The 17,500-nt window shown below is 44.5% G+C and overlaps 1 protein-coding gene across 1 annotated transcript in view; it reads left to right on the top strand.

Moving 5' to 3' along the window:
• Positions 1–9,272: 9,272 nt before the first annotated feature.
• anapc1 (anaphase promoting complex subunit 1) overlaps positions 9,273–17,500 on the top strand; it is a gene marked incomplete at its 5' end in the record, with an annotated part of 254,294 nt that continues 246,066 nt past the window's right edge. The window contains 4 exons of the mRNA XM_083650747.1: positions 9,273–9,308; positions 9,381–9,545; positions 12,639–12,678; positions 12,809–12,909. Of these exons, the coding sequence (XP_083506873.1) occupies positions 9,273–9,308; positions 9,381–9,545; positions 12,639–12,678; positions 12,809–12,909 (342 nt within the window). The remainder of the gene's footprint in view (positions 9,309–9,380; positions 9,546–12,638; positions 12,679–12,808; positions 12,910–17,500) is intronic.

The raw sequence follows: 17,500 nt of genomic DNA, 5'->3' as shown, positions 1-17,500 counted from the left end.
TTGCCAAAAGTTATTGCCTATTAACTATTTCATATTCATTATTTAATAATTAGGCTAATTATCGCCTATTAATCAGTGTTAATTTTGGCAGCTATTTTAGATTTAGTCTTAGTTTTAGTCTTTGGATGAAAACGCTCATTAGTTTTAGTCACATTTTAGTCATTTCTATCCTTGATAGTTTTAGTCTAGTTTTAGTCTAGTTTTAGTCGACGACAACGCAAAACATTTTGGTCCAGTTTTAGTTGATGAAGAATCATTACATTTTAGTAAACCTTTAGTCATTACTTCTAGTCAAAATGTTTTCTGTCTTTAAACTAATTCAATTAGGCCAATACAGGTATTGGAAATTGGAATCAAGGTTGACAGGTTGTGTCAAGTGTCAAGCTTAGACTCTCCCATCAGTGTTAATTTTGGCAGCTATTTTAGATTTAGTTTTAGTCTTAATTCGTCTTTAGACTAAAATGCTTATTAGTTTGAGTCACATTTTAGTCATTTGTATCCTTCATAGTGTAATGATCAAGCTATTGAATGTGGACGACATTTTGGCCCACAGGAGTTCTTTCCAGGCGGAACTGAGGACATTGAAGAGGGTCCTGGGGAGGATAGCGGAGGCGGACCTGAGGCTCGGGGGGGACGGGGGGGGGGGGGGGGGGGGAGTCATCAGCACCCAGGAGGAGAAGATTCGGGCAGTGAGAGAGTGCTGTGAATGTAAACCACCCTGGGAGGAGGTAGCGGGGGGCACAACCGAAGGGACTGTGGACAGGCTTTGAGTGCTGCAGAGAGCCTGGAAGGAGCCGGCTACAGGAGAGAGCAGGTGGCGGGTGATGGTTCCCAAAGCACTACGAGAGACTGTGGTGAGAAGCTCCCATGGCACGACGGGAGCCGCGCACTTTGGGGTCAACAAAACCATCCGCCGCATCCGTCAAGGGTTCTACTGGGGGCAGATGAAAAGGGAGGACTTTTGCCTCTGCGGCGACCTCTGCACAGCCCACAAGGGCCCTACCAGATCAGTCCCACGCCCTGCTCCAGCAACTAGCGGTTCGAGGGCCCCCATGGAGAGAGTAGCAGTGGACGTGATGGCGCCGTTTCCGTGCACCATCAAGGGCAACTGCTACGTCCTGGCAGCCATGGACTATTTCACAAAATGGCCAGAGGCGTACGCGTTGCCAGACCAAGAGGCAGAGACTGTAGTCGATGCGCTGATGGAGGACATGTTCAGTGGATTTGGTGCAGCGGAGACCCTCCACAGCGACCAGGGGCGACCATTTTGCCACTATGTGTGAGCGTCTGGGCCCAAAAGAAGACCCGGACCGCTGCACTGCACCCTCAAAGCGATGGCCTCGTAGAGCGGTTCAACAGAACACTGGCCCAGCAGTTAGCCATCCTCACAGCAGAGCACCAGCGTGACTGGGACACGCACCTCCCTCTTGTCCTCATGGCCTGCAGGTCCACTGTTCAGGAGTCCACCTCCTGCACACCTGCTCTGCTCATGCTGGGCCCGGAGCTCCGGATGCCGGCAGAGGTGGCGTTTGGCCGGCCCCCTGATACCCCCGCTGTCCCCCCAGGGAGAGAGTACGCCAGGAGACTCCAGAATCGGATCCCCGCAACTTTGCCCGGGATCAGCTGGGAAAGGCGGGCAGGAGACAGAAAAGGAACTATGATGTGAGGGCTAAGAAAAGACACTTCCAGGCCGGGGAACTGCTCTGGGTGTATCGCCCCTAGAGGAAGAAGGGTTGGTGCCCTAAGCTGGACTGTCACTGGGTGCATGGGCCATGTAAGGTGTTGGAGAGGATGGGGGAGGTGGTGTACAGGGTTCATTCAAATGCCGCTCGGGAGAAAAGTGGTGGCACTTCACAGAGACTGTTCCCTGTTCACCCAGCGTCCTCACAGAGAGACAGTGTCATGACCAATGGGGGGGGGGACACACACGCAGGCCTAGAGGGGTGAACCGTGGAATACCAATGAGCAGGAGCCCCTTTCCCCCTGTTGCTCACTGACTGTTACCCCCCTTCCGCCCACCAGGCAGGGCCACTGTCTCTGGTTCGGTACAGGGACTATGTTTAAAGAGAGAGAAAAAAAACTATTTAGTAAAAAAAAAAAATCTGTTGGTAAACGTTCTGTGCATGCTTTGTTGTACCCCTCGGGACGAGGATTTTTTTTAGGGGCGGGGGGGGGGGCAGAGTAATGATCAGGCTATTGAATGTCTGACTGTAAGTTGACATGTTTACATGGAGTGCTGGTTTTCTGCACAGAGCGCTAACAACGTAACACGGGACTGGATAGACTGGGGGCTTCCGGTGGTGTGTGTGTTGAGTCTGCCTGTTGCAAGCTATGAGAAAGAAGCTAGTTAGCCACTCTCTGTATTAGACTGTGGGTTACAGCCGAAATAGTAACCTGTTGTAGGATGCAATAAATGCACGGAATTGCAAGTCAACTAAGCCTCCTTATTTCTATGTCTCATTGCTGAGCGAAACGCTACAATAGTTTTAATCTAGTTTTAGTTTTCATCAGTGAAAATAGGTAGTCGAAGAACATTTTCGTCATAGTTTTCGTCTACGAAATTAACACTTTTATTAATGCTTGAAGTTTACTCAATACTGTATTATTATTTTTTGTCTAAAATTTTCACAAACTACTTTGACAAAAATTGGCGGACCTCCTGCTGTACCGCTGCGGACCCCCTGGGGGTCACGGTCCAAGCACGGACCCCCTGTTGAAGACCCATGGTTGAAGACCACTCTGATCTAGTGATCACATGCTGCCTCCATGTGCTCCTCAGAAGCTCGTACTTACCACTTGTGCAGTGGTAATTACGACATGACAGCATTCAAGTGCTCTTCGTCAGAAGGAGCAAAAGACATGGATGCCAGAAGTAACATTGTTTTCTCGCAGCTGCTGTGTTACCAAAAGCAAATAGTGGGTCATTATGGTAGCTACATTGGCCATAATGTCCAATTACTAAAAGTAGCCTAAATGACAGCTAATAGAACAGAATAAAGATATAACTTCTTACAGTCAATTGGTGACATGGCTTTCCGCCATTGTTGTAGTCCCAAAACCTCATGTCACAACTCGGAAACTCGGGTATCATCGAAATTTCTCAAAATTTTAGGACAGTGTCGTGAATACGACATTTGAGGGCAGTTCATGTGCTCACAACCGCTCACAACCCGTAAATCAAAACTCCACCCATCTTTACCTGCTACTTTAATGAAACCCAACTCTACATAAAGTCCCTGAAATTAGTGAAATCGAATTTTGCCAAAGACCTCTATTTATCTTTAACACGTCTCTAGCCATCTTATGTTTTATTTATTTTAAATTGTATTTTAATTTTTTATTTTCGTGTTTCCCCCCGTTTGTCCTGTATTATGTGTGAATGTGCTGCCATGTGTCTGTTCATGCTTGTCGAAGTTGTATACACTTGTGATGATTGCCTTACAGTTGTAAATGAAAAGACTAAATAAATTATAAAAAAAAAAAAAAACGTAAAGTAAATGATAGCTAATAGAACAGAATAACGATATAACTTCTTACAGTCAATTGTTGACATGGCTTTCCGCCATTGTTGTAGTCCCAAAACCTCACGCAACGTACGTCACAACTCGGAAAATCCGTCAATACGATATATCCGAGGAGCACTTGAACGCAGCTACATTCATGTTTCCCTCAGCATCCTCCCCTCCTTCTCACCGCTGATTGGCTGACGCAGAGAGGAAGAGGATGTCGGGACAGCAAAGATGTCCGCGCACATTTGAAAAGCTGCCGTATCTAGCGTTAAACTGTGACTCTAGAGCTATCTGATCTGCTCTGAGCTGTGTTTATGTTGGCTTTGGTGACTGCGCAGCGCGCTGCTCAAGCAACACCCACCCGAAGAACCGAGGACTCCGCCGCGACAAGAGCCAGAACATTCCTTATTATCAGGTTGGCGGACAGCTGTCTCCTCTCCTGCAAGCTAATGTTAGCTAGCAGCAAGCTAGCTAGCTAGCTAGCCAGACAGACATTGAACGTAACGTTATTTTATCGTTAGCATGCTAGGGCTAAGTATGCGACAGCCCAAACTAACATTAGCTGCTGCTACTTATGTATTAGCGTAATATTAGCCCTCAATAGAGAGGCTTGTTTTCTATTGAGTTGTTAAGCTGGGACTGCTAGCTAGCTGACAGTTGTTAATGGCGTTTAGTTAACGCTAATAATGTTGATGGGCATGTGCTGCTTGGTCGATAACGCTAGCCGAATTTGACAGTGGCTCTTGACGATTCGTAAAATGTTTATTATTATGTTATTACCGTAAGTTTATTCGAAGGATTTGACGTTTACCAATAGAGAGCCAAAGTGACCGTCACTTCCTGCTTAAGCACTGTACCAGAGATTTTCATCCGCCATTTATTTTCCCATAGACATTTCGTAAAATGCTTCAAAAAATAGTTTTACTTGTTCAAACCAAACGGTTCAGATATATTTAGAAACAGGAGAGACCACATAACATTTCACTCCGACCAAAACGTAAAAAAATTGTGGATAAAAATAAAATCGATGTTGTTGTTTTTTAGTTTTAGTCTGAGTGAAATGTTCTATAGTCTCTCCCGATTCTAAATATAGCTGAACCGTTTGGTTTGACCAAGTAAAACTGTTTTTAGAAGCATTTTATGAAATCTCTATGGGAAATTAAATGGTGGATGAAAATCTCTGGTACAGTGCTGAAGCAGGAAGTGACATCCACTTTGGCTTTCTATAAGCAAATACATATTAAATCACCTATCATCACCACTCACCATGAACGTTAACTTTAATTCTGTTATTTAAAAAAATCATACTGCTTTTGAATGGCAGGGGCAGCATTTTCACACACAGATGACTTGAAACTTTCTCTAAATTTTGTTTTTATATTGCCGCAACAAACAAACAAACAAACAAACATGTAGCTAGCCCACTAGCCCGGAGATGGAAAGGCTTCTCAATCTGCCCTTTGAGCAATGGGCATCTTCAGTTGGGGATTTGGCTGCCATGGAGATGTCTGTGGCCTGTATGCACGGCGCTAAAATAGAAAATATTACAGCGTGGACTGCATTTATTGAAGCCATGCTTGGGGACCATGGACATCATCACCATGATAGCTAAGTTGCGTTTGTCTCTTCTATCCTTTGTGCTGGGGACTGCCCGCGTTTTGATGCTGCCTGTGTCAATATGATATGTTCAAAATGTGCCCTGTGATATGGTTGAGGTTTGTACATGTTGATTAAGGTAACGCACATTAGGCAGCGGACCCAATTTTGACAAGATGTGCAGTGCTAGGAGGACCCCAAACTGCACAAAGACACATTTCTCGTTTTCTAACATCACTATGGATTTTAAAATGATCTTGAATCGTGTATAACACTACCCGTGTGGAAAGTTGTCCAACTGTCTGCCCTGTACATCGGAAGAGGAGTAGAGAGTGAAACTGTTTAGTTAATTCAATTATAGTGAAATTAAACAATTCCTAATTCTGATGTACCCCAGCCTGAACCTACCTCAGGGCCCCAGAACTATTGCGTTAAACAGCTTCTAGCAATTAATTCTATATTTGTATTACTATTTGATTATGGCACTTGCAGGCGAGATTGTACTCTATGAAGTATGAATGATTTGTGCTCTCTGACAGGACATTAATAAGCAGCTGATGGAAATTGTCACATCATGCAAATACTAGGGATGGGCATTTCTAGCAAAAACACTATTCGAAATTCGCTGGCCAAAGTCGACTTTTAATCGAAATTCGAAAAAATACATTTTTTTAAAAAATAAATAATTTTTTTTTTTTTTTTTTTTTTTTTTGCGAGTGAAATGTTGCATTGTCTCCCCTGATTCTAAGTCTAAGGCTTTATTAATTAATAGAAAAAGCTTCTGCTGTGGATTTTTAGCTCAAACAAGCATTGCACCACTGAAGTAAAGAACATGTTACATGACATAACATTTTCGAAAATAAAAAACAGTTTTGACAATCATGAGTGGTTCATTAAATATTTAGTAGGCTCAGGTCTGAGTGCCAAAGGGGTGCCAAAGTCACCCCCTCTCCCTCTTCATGGGATTTCATCCGCCATTCATTTTTCCATAAACCTTGCTTAAAATGCTTATAAAAATTGTTTTACTTGCTCAATCCAAGCGATTCGACTATACTTAGAATCAGGGGAGACAATGCAACATTTCACTAAAAAAATAATAAAAAAATAAATAATTGTTTTTCGAATTTCGACTTTCAATAATAAAAGTCGACCTTGATAATAACAATGATTATTTGAAAATTTGAAATTCGATGCCCATCCCTAGCAAATACTTGGGTACTTTTTTGACGATCATCTTAAGTTTGATGTGAACACTGAGGCCATTGTGAAGCAACGGAGAATTGACCCGTCGCAAACGAAATTATTTTTCTGTCTGTTCGAACGTTGGCGTGACAGAAAGTATTTTATCTTCTTCTGGACATCCTCTTGCAGGTGAGTTTTCTCTGTGGCGGATATGTTTTACCTGCTTGCAAAACTAACCGTCATTCTAAATCCAAACAGGAAGTCCAGCACGCTTCAGCCAAGTTTGAAATAAAAGGGTCCTGGTGCTCAACAGTGAATGACAACACACACACACACACACACACACACACACACACACACACACACACACACACACACACACACACACACACACACACACACACACACACACACACACACACACACAGTGTACAATAGAAAAACATTTGAACTGGGCACACGTCACACTGGAGCACTCTTTTCCATCTGCACCTTTATTGTACAGGGGCTGACTAACGTTTCAACAGGCGTCTCTGTCTTCCTCACAGTCAATTCAACAGCTGTCTGTCTTCCTCACAGTCAATTCAACAGCTGTCTCTGTCTTCCTCACAGTCAATTCAACAGCTGTCTGTCTTCCTCACAGTCAATTCAACAGCTGTCTCTGTCTTCCTCACAGTCAATTCAACAGCTGTCTGTCTTCCTCACAGTCAATTCAACAGCTGTCTCTGTCTTCCTCACAGTCAATTCAACAGCTGTCTGTCTTCCTCACAGTCAATTCAACAGCTCTCTCTGTCTTCCTCACAGTCAATTCAACAGCTGTCTGTCTTCCTCACAGTCAATTCAACAGCTGTCTCTGTCTTCCTCACAGTCAATTCAACAGCTGTCTGTCTTCCTCACAGTCAATTCAACAGCTGTCTCTGTCTTCCTCACAGTCAATTCAACAGCTGTCTGTCTTCCTCACAGTCAATTCAACAGCTGTCTCTGTCTTCCTCACAGTCAATTCAACAGCTGTCTGTCTTCCTCACAGTCAATTCAACAGCTGTCTCTGTCTTCCTCACAGTCAATTCAACAGCTGTCTGTCTTCCTCACAGTCAATTCAACAGCTCTCTCTGTCTTCCTCACAGTCAATTCAACAGCTGTCTGTCTTCCTCACAGTCAATTCAACAGCTGTCTCTGTCTTCCTCACAGTCAATTCAACAGCTGTCTGTCTTCCTCACAGTCAATTCAACAGCTGTCTCTGTCTTCCTCACAGTCAATTCAACAGCTGTCTGTCTTCCTCACAGTCAATTCTACAGCTGTCTCTGTCTTCCTCACAGTCAATTCAACAGGCGTCTCTGTCTTCCTCACAGTCAATTCAACAGGCGTCTCTGTCTTCCTCACAGTCAATTCAACAGGCGTCTCTGTCTTCCTCACAGTCAATTCAACAGGTGTCTCTGTCTTCCTCACAGTCAATTCTAGGTCAAACGTTTATATCTACGTCATTCTCAATTGTTTATTCCCTCTGCAATCAGACTTTTAAATGCTTCATAGATTGTATGAGTGGGATTGTTTTATGTACAGCATGATTTATATATTTTATTTTGCAGCATACTCCACATTCTAACTCCCCGGTGGACCCGTTTGCATTTTATGATTGTGTTTTTGTATACAAGCTGCTCGAATTAAATTGCCCATAGTGGGAATTAATCAAGTTGTTTTGAACTCCAGCTTCTATCTGACTCACTTCTATTCTCATTCTGTCCGTTGCCGCCTTCATAACAAACTCACTGGGGGAAAAAAAGCTAAAGGTCTTTCTCTCCTCCCTCTTGTCCCAGAAATAATGCTGATATCTGGAACTCATGTCGGAAGTCGTGTATGAAGAGACAGCCACGATGATCGCCGCAGGGGAATTGCAGTCGTTTGTCCCGTTTGGCCGTGAGCACTGCAGGAACCATCCCAACGCCTTCAACCTGCAGCTGCGAGATCTGCAGCCCGCCTCGGAGCTCTGGGCGTCGGACGGCGCCGCCGGCCTGGTGGGGTCCCTCCAGGGAGTCACTCTGCAGGAGAGAGAGAGAGTGAGTCACTCTGCAGGAGAGAGAGAGTGAGTCACTCTGCAGGAGAGAGAGAGAGTGAGTCACTCTGCAGGAGAGAGAGAGAGTGAGTCACTCTGCAAGAGAGAGAGAGTGAGTCACTCTGCAGGAGAGAGAGAGAGTGAGTCACTCTGCAGGAGAGAGAGAGAGTGAGTGAGTCTGCAGGAGAGAGAGAGAGAGTGAGTCACTCTGCAGGAGAGAGAGAGTGAGTCACTCTGCAGGAGAGAGAGAGAGAGTCACTCTGCAGGAGAGAGAGAGTGAGTCACTCTGCAGGAGAGAGAGAGAGAGTGAGTCACTCTGCAGGAGAGAGAGAGAGTGAGTCACTCTGCAGGAGAGAGAGAGAGAGAGTGAGTGAGTCTGCAGGAGTGAGAGAGTGAGTCACTCTGCAGGAGAGAGAGAGAGTGAGTCACTCTGCAGGAGAGAGAGAGAGAGAGTGAGTGAGTCTGCAGGAGAGAGAGAGAGTGAGAGGACTGGGAATTGGAATAACCCTAACGTGAAATAAATTTTGACTGAGCTCCAGCTAAATTGTCAAATACCGCTGTCTGCTCTCTACCCAGGCACATGTACTGTACTGTACTTAACCTAACTAACAACCTCACTAACTATCAGGTGTGCACAACTTTGTCAGACTAAACTCCGGCTGACATCCCAAAAACCTACAATCCGCTACAGAAAAATGTATATTGTTTGTTTATTAACTGGCCCCTGGCCTCCTATCATTTCATGAAAGTGCCCCCCGGGCAAAGCAAGTTGAGTATCCCTGCGTTAGGGTTTTTCCTCTCAAACTTGGCACACGCTCAGTTTGTTTTGGCCCTCCATGGTTTTGAAAGAAAAAAATCACTGAAAACAAGCAAACAAACAGATGACCGGCTAAATATCGGCTACTGCAATCAGCGCACGGCATCTTTTTTTGCCGATGGCCGATTGCAGTCAACAAGGCCAGTATCGGCCGGTACCGCTATACGGCCGATATATCGGTGCATCCCTAGTTACATTGTACATATTTGTAATATTTGATTGACAGGAATGCTGGCAGCTGAGGAAGGGCTGCGTGGGAGTGGGGGAGGAGGAGGTGGAGTTTGAGGAGGAGCTGTACACAGCAGGAAACATGGTGGTCTGGAGCCAAGGCAGCGGCAACCAGGCCTCCAACGTGTACAAGGCCTTCACTGTGGACAGCCCAGTGCAACAGGTACTCATCACACGCCACGATACTTCTCCAAATACAATTAGATGATCTTCATGCACATTCACTTTTTTCAAACATGCAGGTTGCTGCACAGCAGGGCTTCCCAAACTTTAGGATCTCCACGGCCCACATGTGAAAATCTTCCGGGGCCCACCCGACCCTTTAATCACAACTGTGATCAACACACAAGACTAATGCTGCCTACACACTAGAGGATTTTCAAATCTTAACCGATTTTAAAAACATGAGAGACCACAGACATAAGGACAATTTCATCAGATTTTAACATTAAAATCACCTGAACGCACACACTAGACGATTCGGCCAGACTGCGAGACCACACACCAGCCGTTTGAAGTACCGACTCACAGCGATTCCAGCAACTAGACTGTTAGGCTGTTCATATCCCACAAAACCGCAATTTCTTCCCACGGACAACAGCAGATGGCTCTCCAAACATGCACCGAGCGGCGGGTCCACTTCAAGCAGGCGGACACCCTCGCAAAATGAGCTAAAACAACGTCCTGTCTGAGAGCTCATATTACAGCATATCCACTCCCTTGAAGCAAACAAACCGCTTTTTGGAGAGCCATCCGCCGCTGTCCACCCTGTTTTAAGCTGTGAGGATGCTGGGGAGAGAGGAGCTACATGGCACTGCTGTTGCCACAACTCGTTTGTTGTGAGCGCTGCATTAACATCCGGGTATGACGCATCGACGCGTCTCGGTCTGCTCGCTCTCATTGGCTATTGCGGGTTCCGTCGGGAGACAGCCATCGTAAATATCAAACATGTTTGATATGCCCGATTCGAGATCGGGCAGGCTCCGATTCAATCGGGAGCATTGCAATAATCTTATTGACACCACACACTTGACAATTATTTTGACAAAAAATCGGTTGAGAATAGCCTTGAATCGGGCCACGACCCCCCGAGGGGAATCGGGCATTAAATCGGGCCTTTTATCCTCTAGTGTGTGGGAAGCATAAGATGATGTATTTCCCTATTATGTTTTTATTATATCATATATTTTTAATTTCATTAAAAGAGCATGTGAATTTGGGCATAAGGGAAATTAATAATCCATCCACATACAAAAACATTTTGGCAAGATACCCAAAAGCACATTGCCAACATTTTCTCCCCCCCTTACTCATCAGAAGTTTTCGTTTGCATAACACATTTGTTGAGATAAAATATGATGAGCAACAACAGAAGAAATCAATCCACAAGCTATTAATGCTATGCTGTGAAAAATGCTACCTTATCTGTAAAGGGGCGACTTGTGGGGTACCCAATAAAACAAATTTTCATTCAGATAAATTGAGCTGAGAGATCATGGGGCCCCTTTTGGTAATAGTTTTCCCTCGCCCAAATTTAACCTACGTTTGGAGCGTTATTTAGCCCCCTTCCCGACAAGCTAGCATATTATGCTTGGGACCAATAGGTCTTCTAGTTTTCTTCTGATAACAGGGTCTCCACAGTAGCTTTAAAAATGGCCCTGCTACAGCCATTTGATTGCACGCGAAAATCCAGAGTGTTGGCAGACCACTCGCGGCCCACCTGCAGTACCTCCACGGCCCACACTTTGGGAATCACTGGCAACTACAGCAATTCTTTCTCTGCAAATAGTTGAACTGCACTTTTGTGTCAACAAAAAAGGAATTGTGGTCAAATCAACTCAAATCATTTCCCCCGCTGTGGCTTTACCAGCCAGATAGAATCCTATAATACAGTATAGTGTGTGTGGTTACCTGGTGGATATGACACACAGATACAGTCTCCTAGCATTTGGCTGGTTGTCATTTCCTACCCTGAAACTATTTTTGACGCACTTAATTTTCATACTTGGATTAAGAATTAATTAATTCAGGTGCCAATTACATTTCCCTTATCATCCTGCGGGCCGGGGAATCACAAAACCAATTTGTTTGTCCAGATTATGACCCTCTTGGTCATATTCATAACACCATTCCAACACAAGATATTTCAGACACGCATGTGTGTGAATGGGGGTATAAGAATTATTTTCATATTTTCTATATAATGCCTTTTGGAAATGGTAAGTTCATCTAATAGTGGCATGTGAGAGAGACAAGAATCAAGCCAATGTGTTTTTGTGTTCGTTAGGGCTGCAATTAACATATTTTTATTATTGATTCATGTATTGATTATTTTTTGTTGCTAATCATTTCGCCTATATGACAAATGCTCATCACAAGTTACCAGAGCCCAGTGATCCACGGCCAAAAAGTATTAATTTTTATTTCATTTCATTGTCATTCATTTATATAAATGGGAGGAAAGCAAAAGCATTTGTGCTTTTTAATGTATTTTTACTTAATAAACGAATCAATTATCGAACTTATAATCAATACATTTTCTGTCCATCAATAAATGGGCTAATTGTTTCAGAACTAGTGTTCCTAAAGCAGGTAGTTTGAACATTTTCTTAGCCAAGCACAATGATGATGTTTGCTAATTCAGACAAAACATCTCAAGCAAGTGAAAAGCTTGAGTCTTGAGGTCCTTACACATCAGGAGCGATGCGAATATACGGCACGAAATTGCGATGCGAGTTTTGACCCACCTGTCAATCACAGCCACAGATGTGTACACGTCGGAAGCGAATTTCTGACAAATCGACCGTGGTTCGAAAAAATAAACGCCGCAATAACGCTCAGCGAAACTTCGCCGTTGGTATGCACGGTTGCATTGACTGATATAAGTTCGGAAAATATTATTGACGTGCAAATTAATCGCACGAAAAAAACGCTCCCGATGTGTAAGGACCTTTACGGCCAAAACACACCAGACGCGTGTCCAACGCCTCACGGAGGCACTTTCATTTCGGCGTCTTTGTCAACAGGCGAGACCGATCACAGCGCGAGTTTCGGGGGTCGGGTCGATTTTTTGACGGGCGGCGCGAGCGGCCGCGTGCAGCCAGGAATGAAGTCAATACAAGTTGTGACCAGTGCGCGACAAAACAAGAGTGCTTCTGGTGTGAATGGCAAGGCTCCTGCTCAACACTTTCGTGACGCGCTGCTTCTTAGATGCTTCTGATGTGAACCAAGCGTAACACTGCCTCTCTGTCTGCAGGCGCTGTGGTGTAACTTTGTTCCTCAGAACAAGAAGGATGGTACGTCACCTTTCAGAAACATATAATATATTATATTTCATATTCCCTACCGATTCACAGTGCCACTTTCTTGACGTTTGTAAGACAGACATGTGTGTGTGCGGGTGCGTTGTGTGTTGTTTTCTTGCAGAGGTGGAGGAAGTGGAGCAGTCGGTTTGTATCGTCCAGAGCAGCTGTGTCAATGTGCACAGTGTCACCGGGAAGGATTTCATCTCCCCGCTGCCCTTCCAGGTGAGGTGGGGGAGGCGGGGCTTCCAGGGGAGGCGGGGCTTTCCTGCGACGTCGTCAACAACTAGAACTAGAGCCTCCCATCCCCTATATTTCACTTGCCACCCAATTCACCCATTTTGTGTCGAAAAGGCAGGAAGTAAAACAGGTGCAGGTAGAACATTATTGAGGGTTTCCAACTTCCAATCCATTTGGTAATCCAGTGCCGGGGGCCCTCGTTACTGTTTTGCTTGCACCTGTGTTACTTCCTGCATTTGAGACACAAAATGGGTGAATTGGGTGGCAAGTGAAAAAGGCTAATAGAGATGCTGTAGTGTAGATTCTTACCTCTCGCAGCTTCAACAAGGCTACAGTTGTTGTTGTTGTTTGCACTGGGTGTACACATGGGCACAATAACTGGCATATTCACCGTATGTTCAGACGCTGGGGTGGGCCAAATTCTTCCGGGTCGTGTTAACACTTCCGGCGGTCACGGCGCCAAATATGACAGAACGTCATAGCGGACAGTGCAGGGGGTAAAACAAAGAACGTAGCCTACTACTTTGAGCTCGGTACACAGCAAGCAAGCGGAGTATCCACTGTTAGCCAGGTCAGATAACGTTATCGTCGACAATGACGAGCACTTTCTTGTAAAACATACCTGGACTCCAACAAAGAAAGCTTCAGATAGTTTTCTCTCCTCTTGAGCGCTCACGCCATTTACATCTATAAGACCCGCAGACGTTAAGGTAATTCCCTGGAATGCGAGAATTAACGAGACAGTTACACGGCGTTGCATTCTTAGACGTTGCCGTTTGCTTTTATTTGGTATGTTACATACAATTGGCTAAATTATTAGTTAATTCAGAGTTAGATGATATTGGAGCAGCCAGCCATTTTATTTTTATTTATTTTTAGCCGGGTCAAATGCGTGTGGCTACGTACATAAGGTGAATAGAGCACCACAGGAATGAGTCCGGAAGTAGCATGTTGGATCTTCTGAGGAAAAGTGAATGGGCTTTTAGAATGGAGATTTCACTTAAATGCATCAAATAAGGTCTGTGGTTAGCAAAAGTTTATTGGAGTGTTTGTGTTCAGCAGGATCATCTTCACCAACGTGAATCACTTTTATGACGTTTGAAATAGGGATGCACCGAGTGTGATTTTCTTGGCCGGTTCCGATTTCCGATTTTTGAATAGTCTGACTTGCCGATATCGATTTTGGCCGATTCCGAATTTCTCTCTAAGAACGATAATTGACAGCTTACACAAACATTTTTGTAACTTTGGCTTTAATAGAAAATTAAGATTGGTGTAACGATTCTTATCATTTGCATGAGGAGGACCATCTCACTCAAACACATCTCAAAATAAAAGTGTTCCAGGTTACTGGACAGAGCTTTTCTTTTTTGCATGCAAAATACAATGAATATTAAAAAGAAAATCCAGTATATCCCACAGCTGTCATGTATTTACTTTTCCAAAAGAAAACAGGTGCAACAGAACATCAAAATGTGATCCATGGACAACGAGTTTATAGCCTGGCTCCAGACCCTGGAAGCCACGCCCACTCCGCAGTTGTGAATTTGGCTGTTGTAGGTTATTCCTTTCCATTGAATGAGGTGATTTATAATAGAACGGGTGACGATTCCGTCTGAATATCAGAGTTTACACTAGGGCTGTGAATCTTCACTGGCCTCACGATTCGATTCGATTACGATTCAGAGGGCTACGATTCCATTAAATTACGATTATCGATACATCTCGATGCATCTTCAATCGATGCATCACTTTTTTCCCCAATACATGATTTCTTTTTTCTCACTCTCTTTTTTTCTCACTGTGTGGCTACTTTTAAAATAAAAGTGCATTTGGAATTGCATTGTATTATGATCCAAATAAACAACTGCATGTATTTCCATTATTCGATTATTTATTTATTTTTTATTTTTTTAAATAATCGATTTTTGACATTTGTGAATCGATGCAGAATCGTGCACGTCCGCATCGCGATGCATCTTATAATCGATTATTTTTGACACCCCTAGTTTACACACAGAGTCCGAAATTTCGTATGCACTTTTTTAATCCGCCATCCGGGGAAAAAAATCGTCACGCACAGAAAACCTTGAACACTGAGTCCGATGCGTTTTATTATTATGTCCGTCATTCTATTAGCAATAGAACAAAATAGGCCTACTCCTCTCCTGTATACCGGACACAGTATGCTCACATTCACCTCGCCAAGACGGCTTTGGTGCACTCTGGCCGGGTGCTGCAGCACCGAGGGAGAGAGAGAGGGAGCAGAGAGGGAGCAGAGAGAGGGAGAGGGAGCAGAGAGAGGGAGAGGGAGCAGAGAGAGAGCGGGAGCAGAGAGAGGGAGAGGGAGAGGGAGAGAGGTGAACGAGCCGCTGGACTCCAGCTGAGCGGGACTCGGCCGGCCAGTTGTTCCTCCGCAGTTTATTTTCGACTTGCATGTTTTAAAACTCTCGTAACGGGACAAGCCCCATCTTTTATTGTCACACCACAATACATGCATGCGGCCACAACACACTCATGCTGACGGTGGCCGGTGAAAAGTGTCCTCTGCATTTAACCCATCCAGTCATGTCCTTTCCTCCGGGGGGCAGGCCAGGAGCAGTGGTCGCTTTCTCGTACATCGCCCCGGGACCGACTTCGGATGTTGTCGTCACTGGTCGGATGACGATGACGATCTGATCTTCTGCATGTTTTTAGTGGGGGGGGGTTATATACGGAGGAACCCCCTGGGGGTTCACAGAGAGAAAGGCCCTTACGACGAGATACCCCACCTGGGCAGTAGGCACTGAAGATATGGGGGGGAACACAACCACAGCGCCCACAGTGTCCCAGGCAAGAATCGAACTCAGTGTGTGCATGTGTGACAAACTGCGAGCTTTGTGTCTTCACTGATGGTGATGAACATTGTCCACACTGAGATGCTGGCGTGTGTGTGTGGTGGCTGCAGCCCATCTGTCTCGCTGCTTTGGGGTGCATGCACGTCACGTGAAAAAAAAGGGGGGGGGGCTGACCGGCACACAGAATCGGATATGTAGACTGACTGGTGCAGGTCGCCGGTTGGGGCCGATCAGCTGAAAATCGGCCAATTCCGGTCCGGTGCATCTGTAGTTTGAAACGTAAATGTGTTGGGGTTTTTAAACACGATTTTCAGAAAATGCTTCAAACGTCATGAAAGCGATTCACGTTTGTCAAGATTATCCTGCTGAACACAAACACTCCCATAAACTTTTGTTAACCACAGGCCTTATTTTAAAGTGAAATCCCCATTCTAAAATCCCATTCACTTTTCCCCCTTAAAGAATGACACCTATTGACCTGACGGTGGCGCTATAACAGCCATCTTTACATTTTGGCCCATAACTTTGGAACCGTAGCTTTCACAATCAAAATTATTTTTTCCCAGGTTGCCTTGGCTCACCCCACTTTTAGTCATTGCTGTGATCTAAAAAATTGCACCTATTGAGCTGATGGTGGCGCTATAACAGCCCTCTTTACATTTTGGTCCATAACTTTTGAACTGTAGCGTCTACAATCAAAATTATTTCGCCCCTGGATTCCTTGGCTCCTCCCACTTCTACTCACATAGGCCCACCCTTATTTGCTTAGTCCACCCTAGCAATCATCTACAAACGCCCTAGTGACCAGCCAAAAACACCCTAGCAACCAGTTCCTACACCATACATGGGCAACATACGGCCCGCGGATGGAATTGCAAAAAAAAAAAAAATATATATATATATATTTCTTTTACAGTGCACCTGAACGCAACATGCAAGATACCCGCTGAATAAGTGTCCAAATGTTCATGTCATTCTGGCCAATACTCTTCTGTTATAGCATTTCAGTCTGGAATATGGAATATCTTTCAATAATATTTATGACTAAAAGGCTAAAAGTAATCTCATGTGTAAGAAATGACTGTTCTACATTGAAGTAGAAATTTAAATAATTCACTTGTTGGTTTTGGATTTATTTAGCTTCAAGAGTGCATTTTTGTTCTTGTGTGACCCTCAACACAGGCTTTGAGAATCCCGGGCCACTTACTGATAATTGTGCTTAAATTAACCCACTCATATTCTGGTTTATTTCAAGAAAAACATTTTGGCTAGTGGAAATTCTAATTGGCTGGTAACTTTAAAATCTAGCAGCCATATTGGCAGGTGGTGAAAAAAGTTAATTTCAAGCCCTGCAGGGAGAGCAGGTGGTGACATAGGAGTGAGTGAGAAAAGGATCAAATATTGGTGGTTAAGACTGAATAATGACATCACAACTGTTCATTTAAAATGAGTTATTCCTCTAAACCTGGCTTCAAATGCCCCAAAATTGTTGCCCTGGCACCGTTCAGCCCTCAGCAAAAACTGGTAGCGAGGACATTTTTTTGTGGCCCTCTCTATCATCAAAGTTGCCCATCCATGGGTTATGGCATGACAATATTTGTTCGGCCCCCGGCAACAATCTGGGTTTCTCATGTGGCCCCCCATGAAAAATAGTTGCCCACCCCTGTCCTACACCCTTGACCCACCTAGAGACATCCTAGCTACACATTGCCAATTGGGGCTGCATCGGCAGGGGCGTT

Source organism: Poromitra crassiceps, assembly GCF_964638095.1.
Source record: "Poromitra crassiceps genome assembly, chromosome: 14".
Taxonomy (NCBI): domain Eukaryota; kingdom Metazoa; phylum Chordata; class Actinopteri; order Beryciformes; family Melamphaidae; genus Poromitra; species Poromitra crassiceps.
The sequence above is the reverse complement of the archived record's forward strand: the minus strand, read 5'-3'. Positions and strand labels throughout refer to the sequence as shown.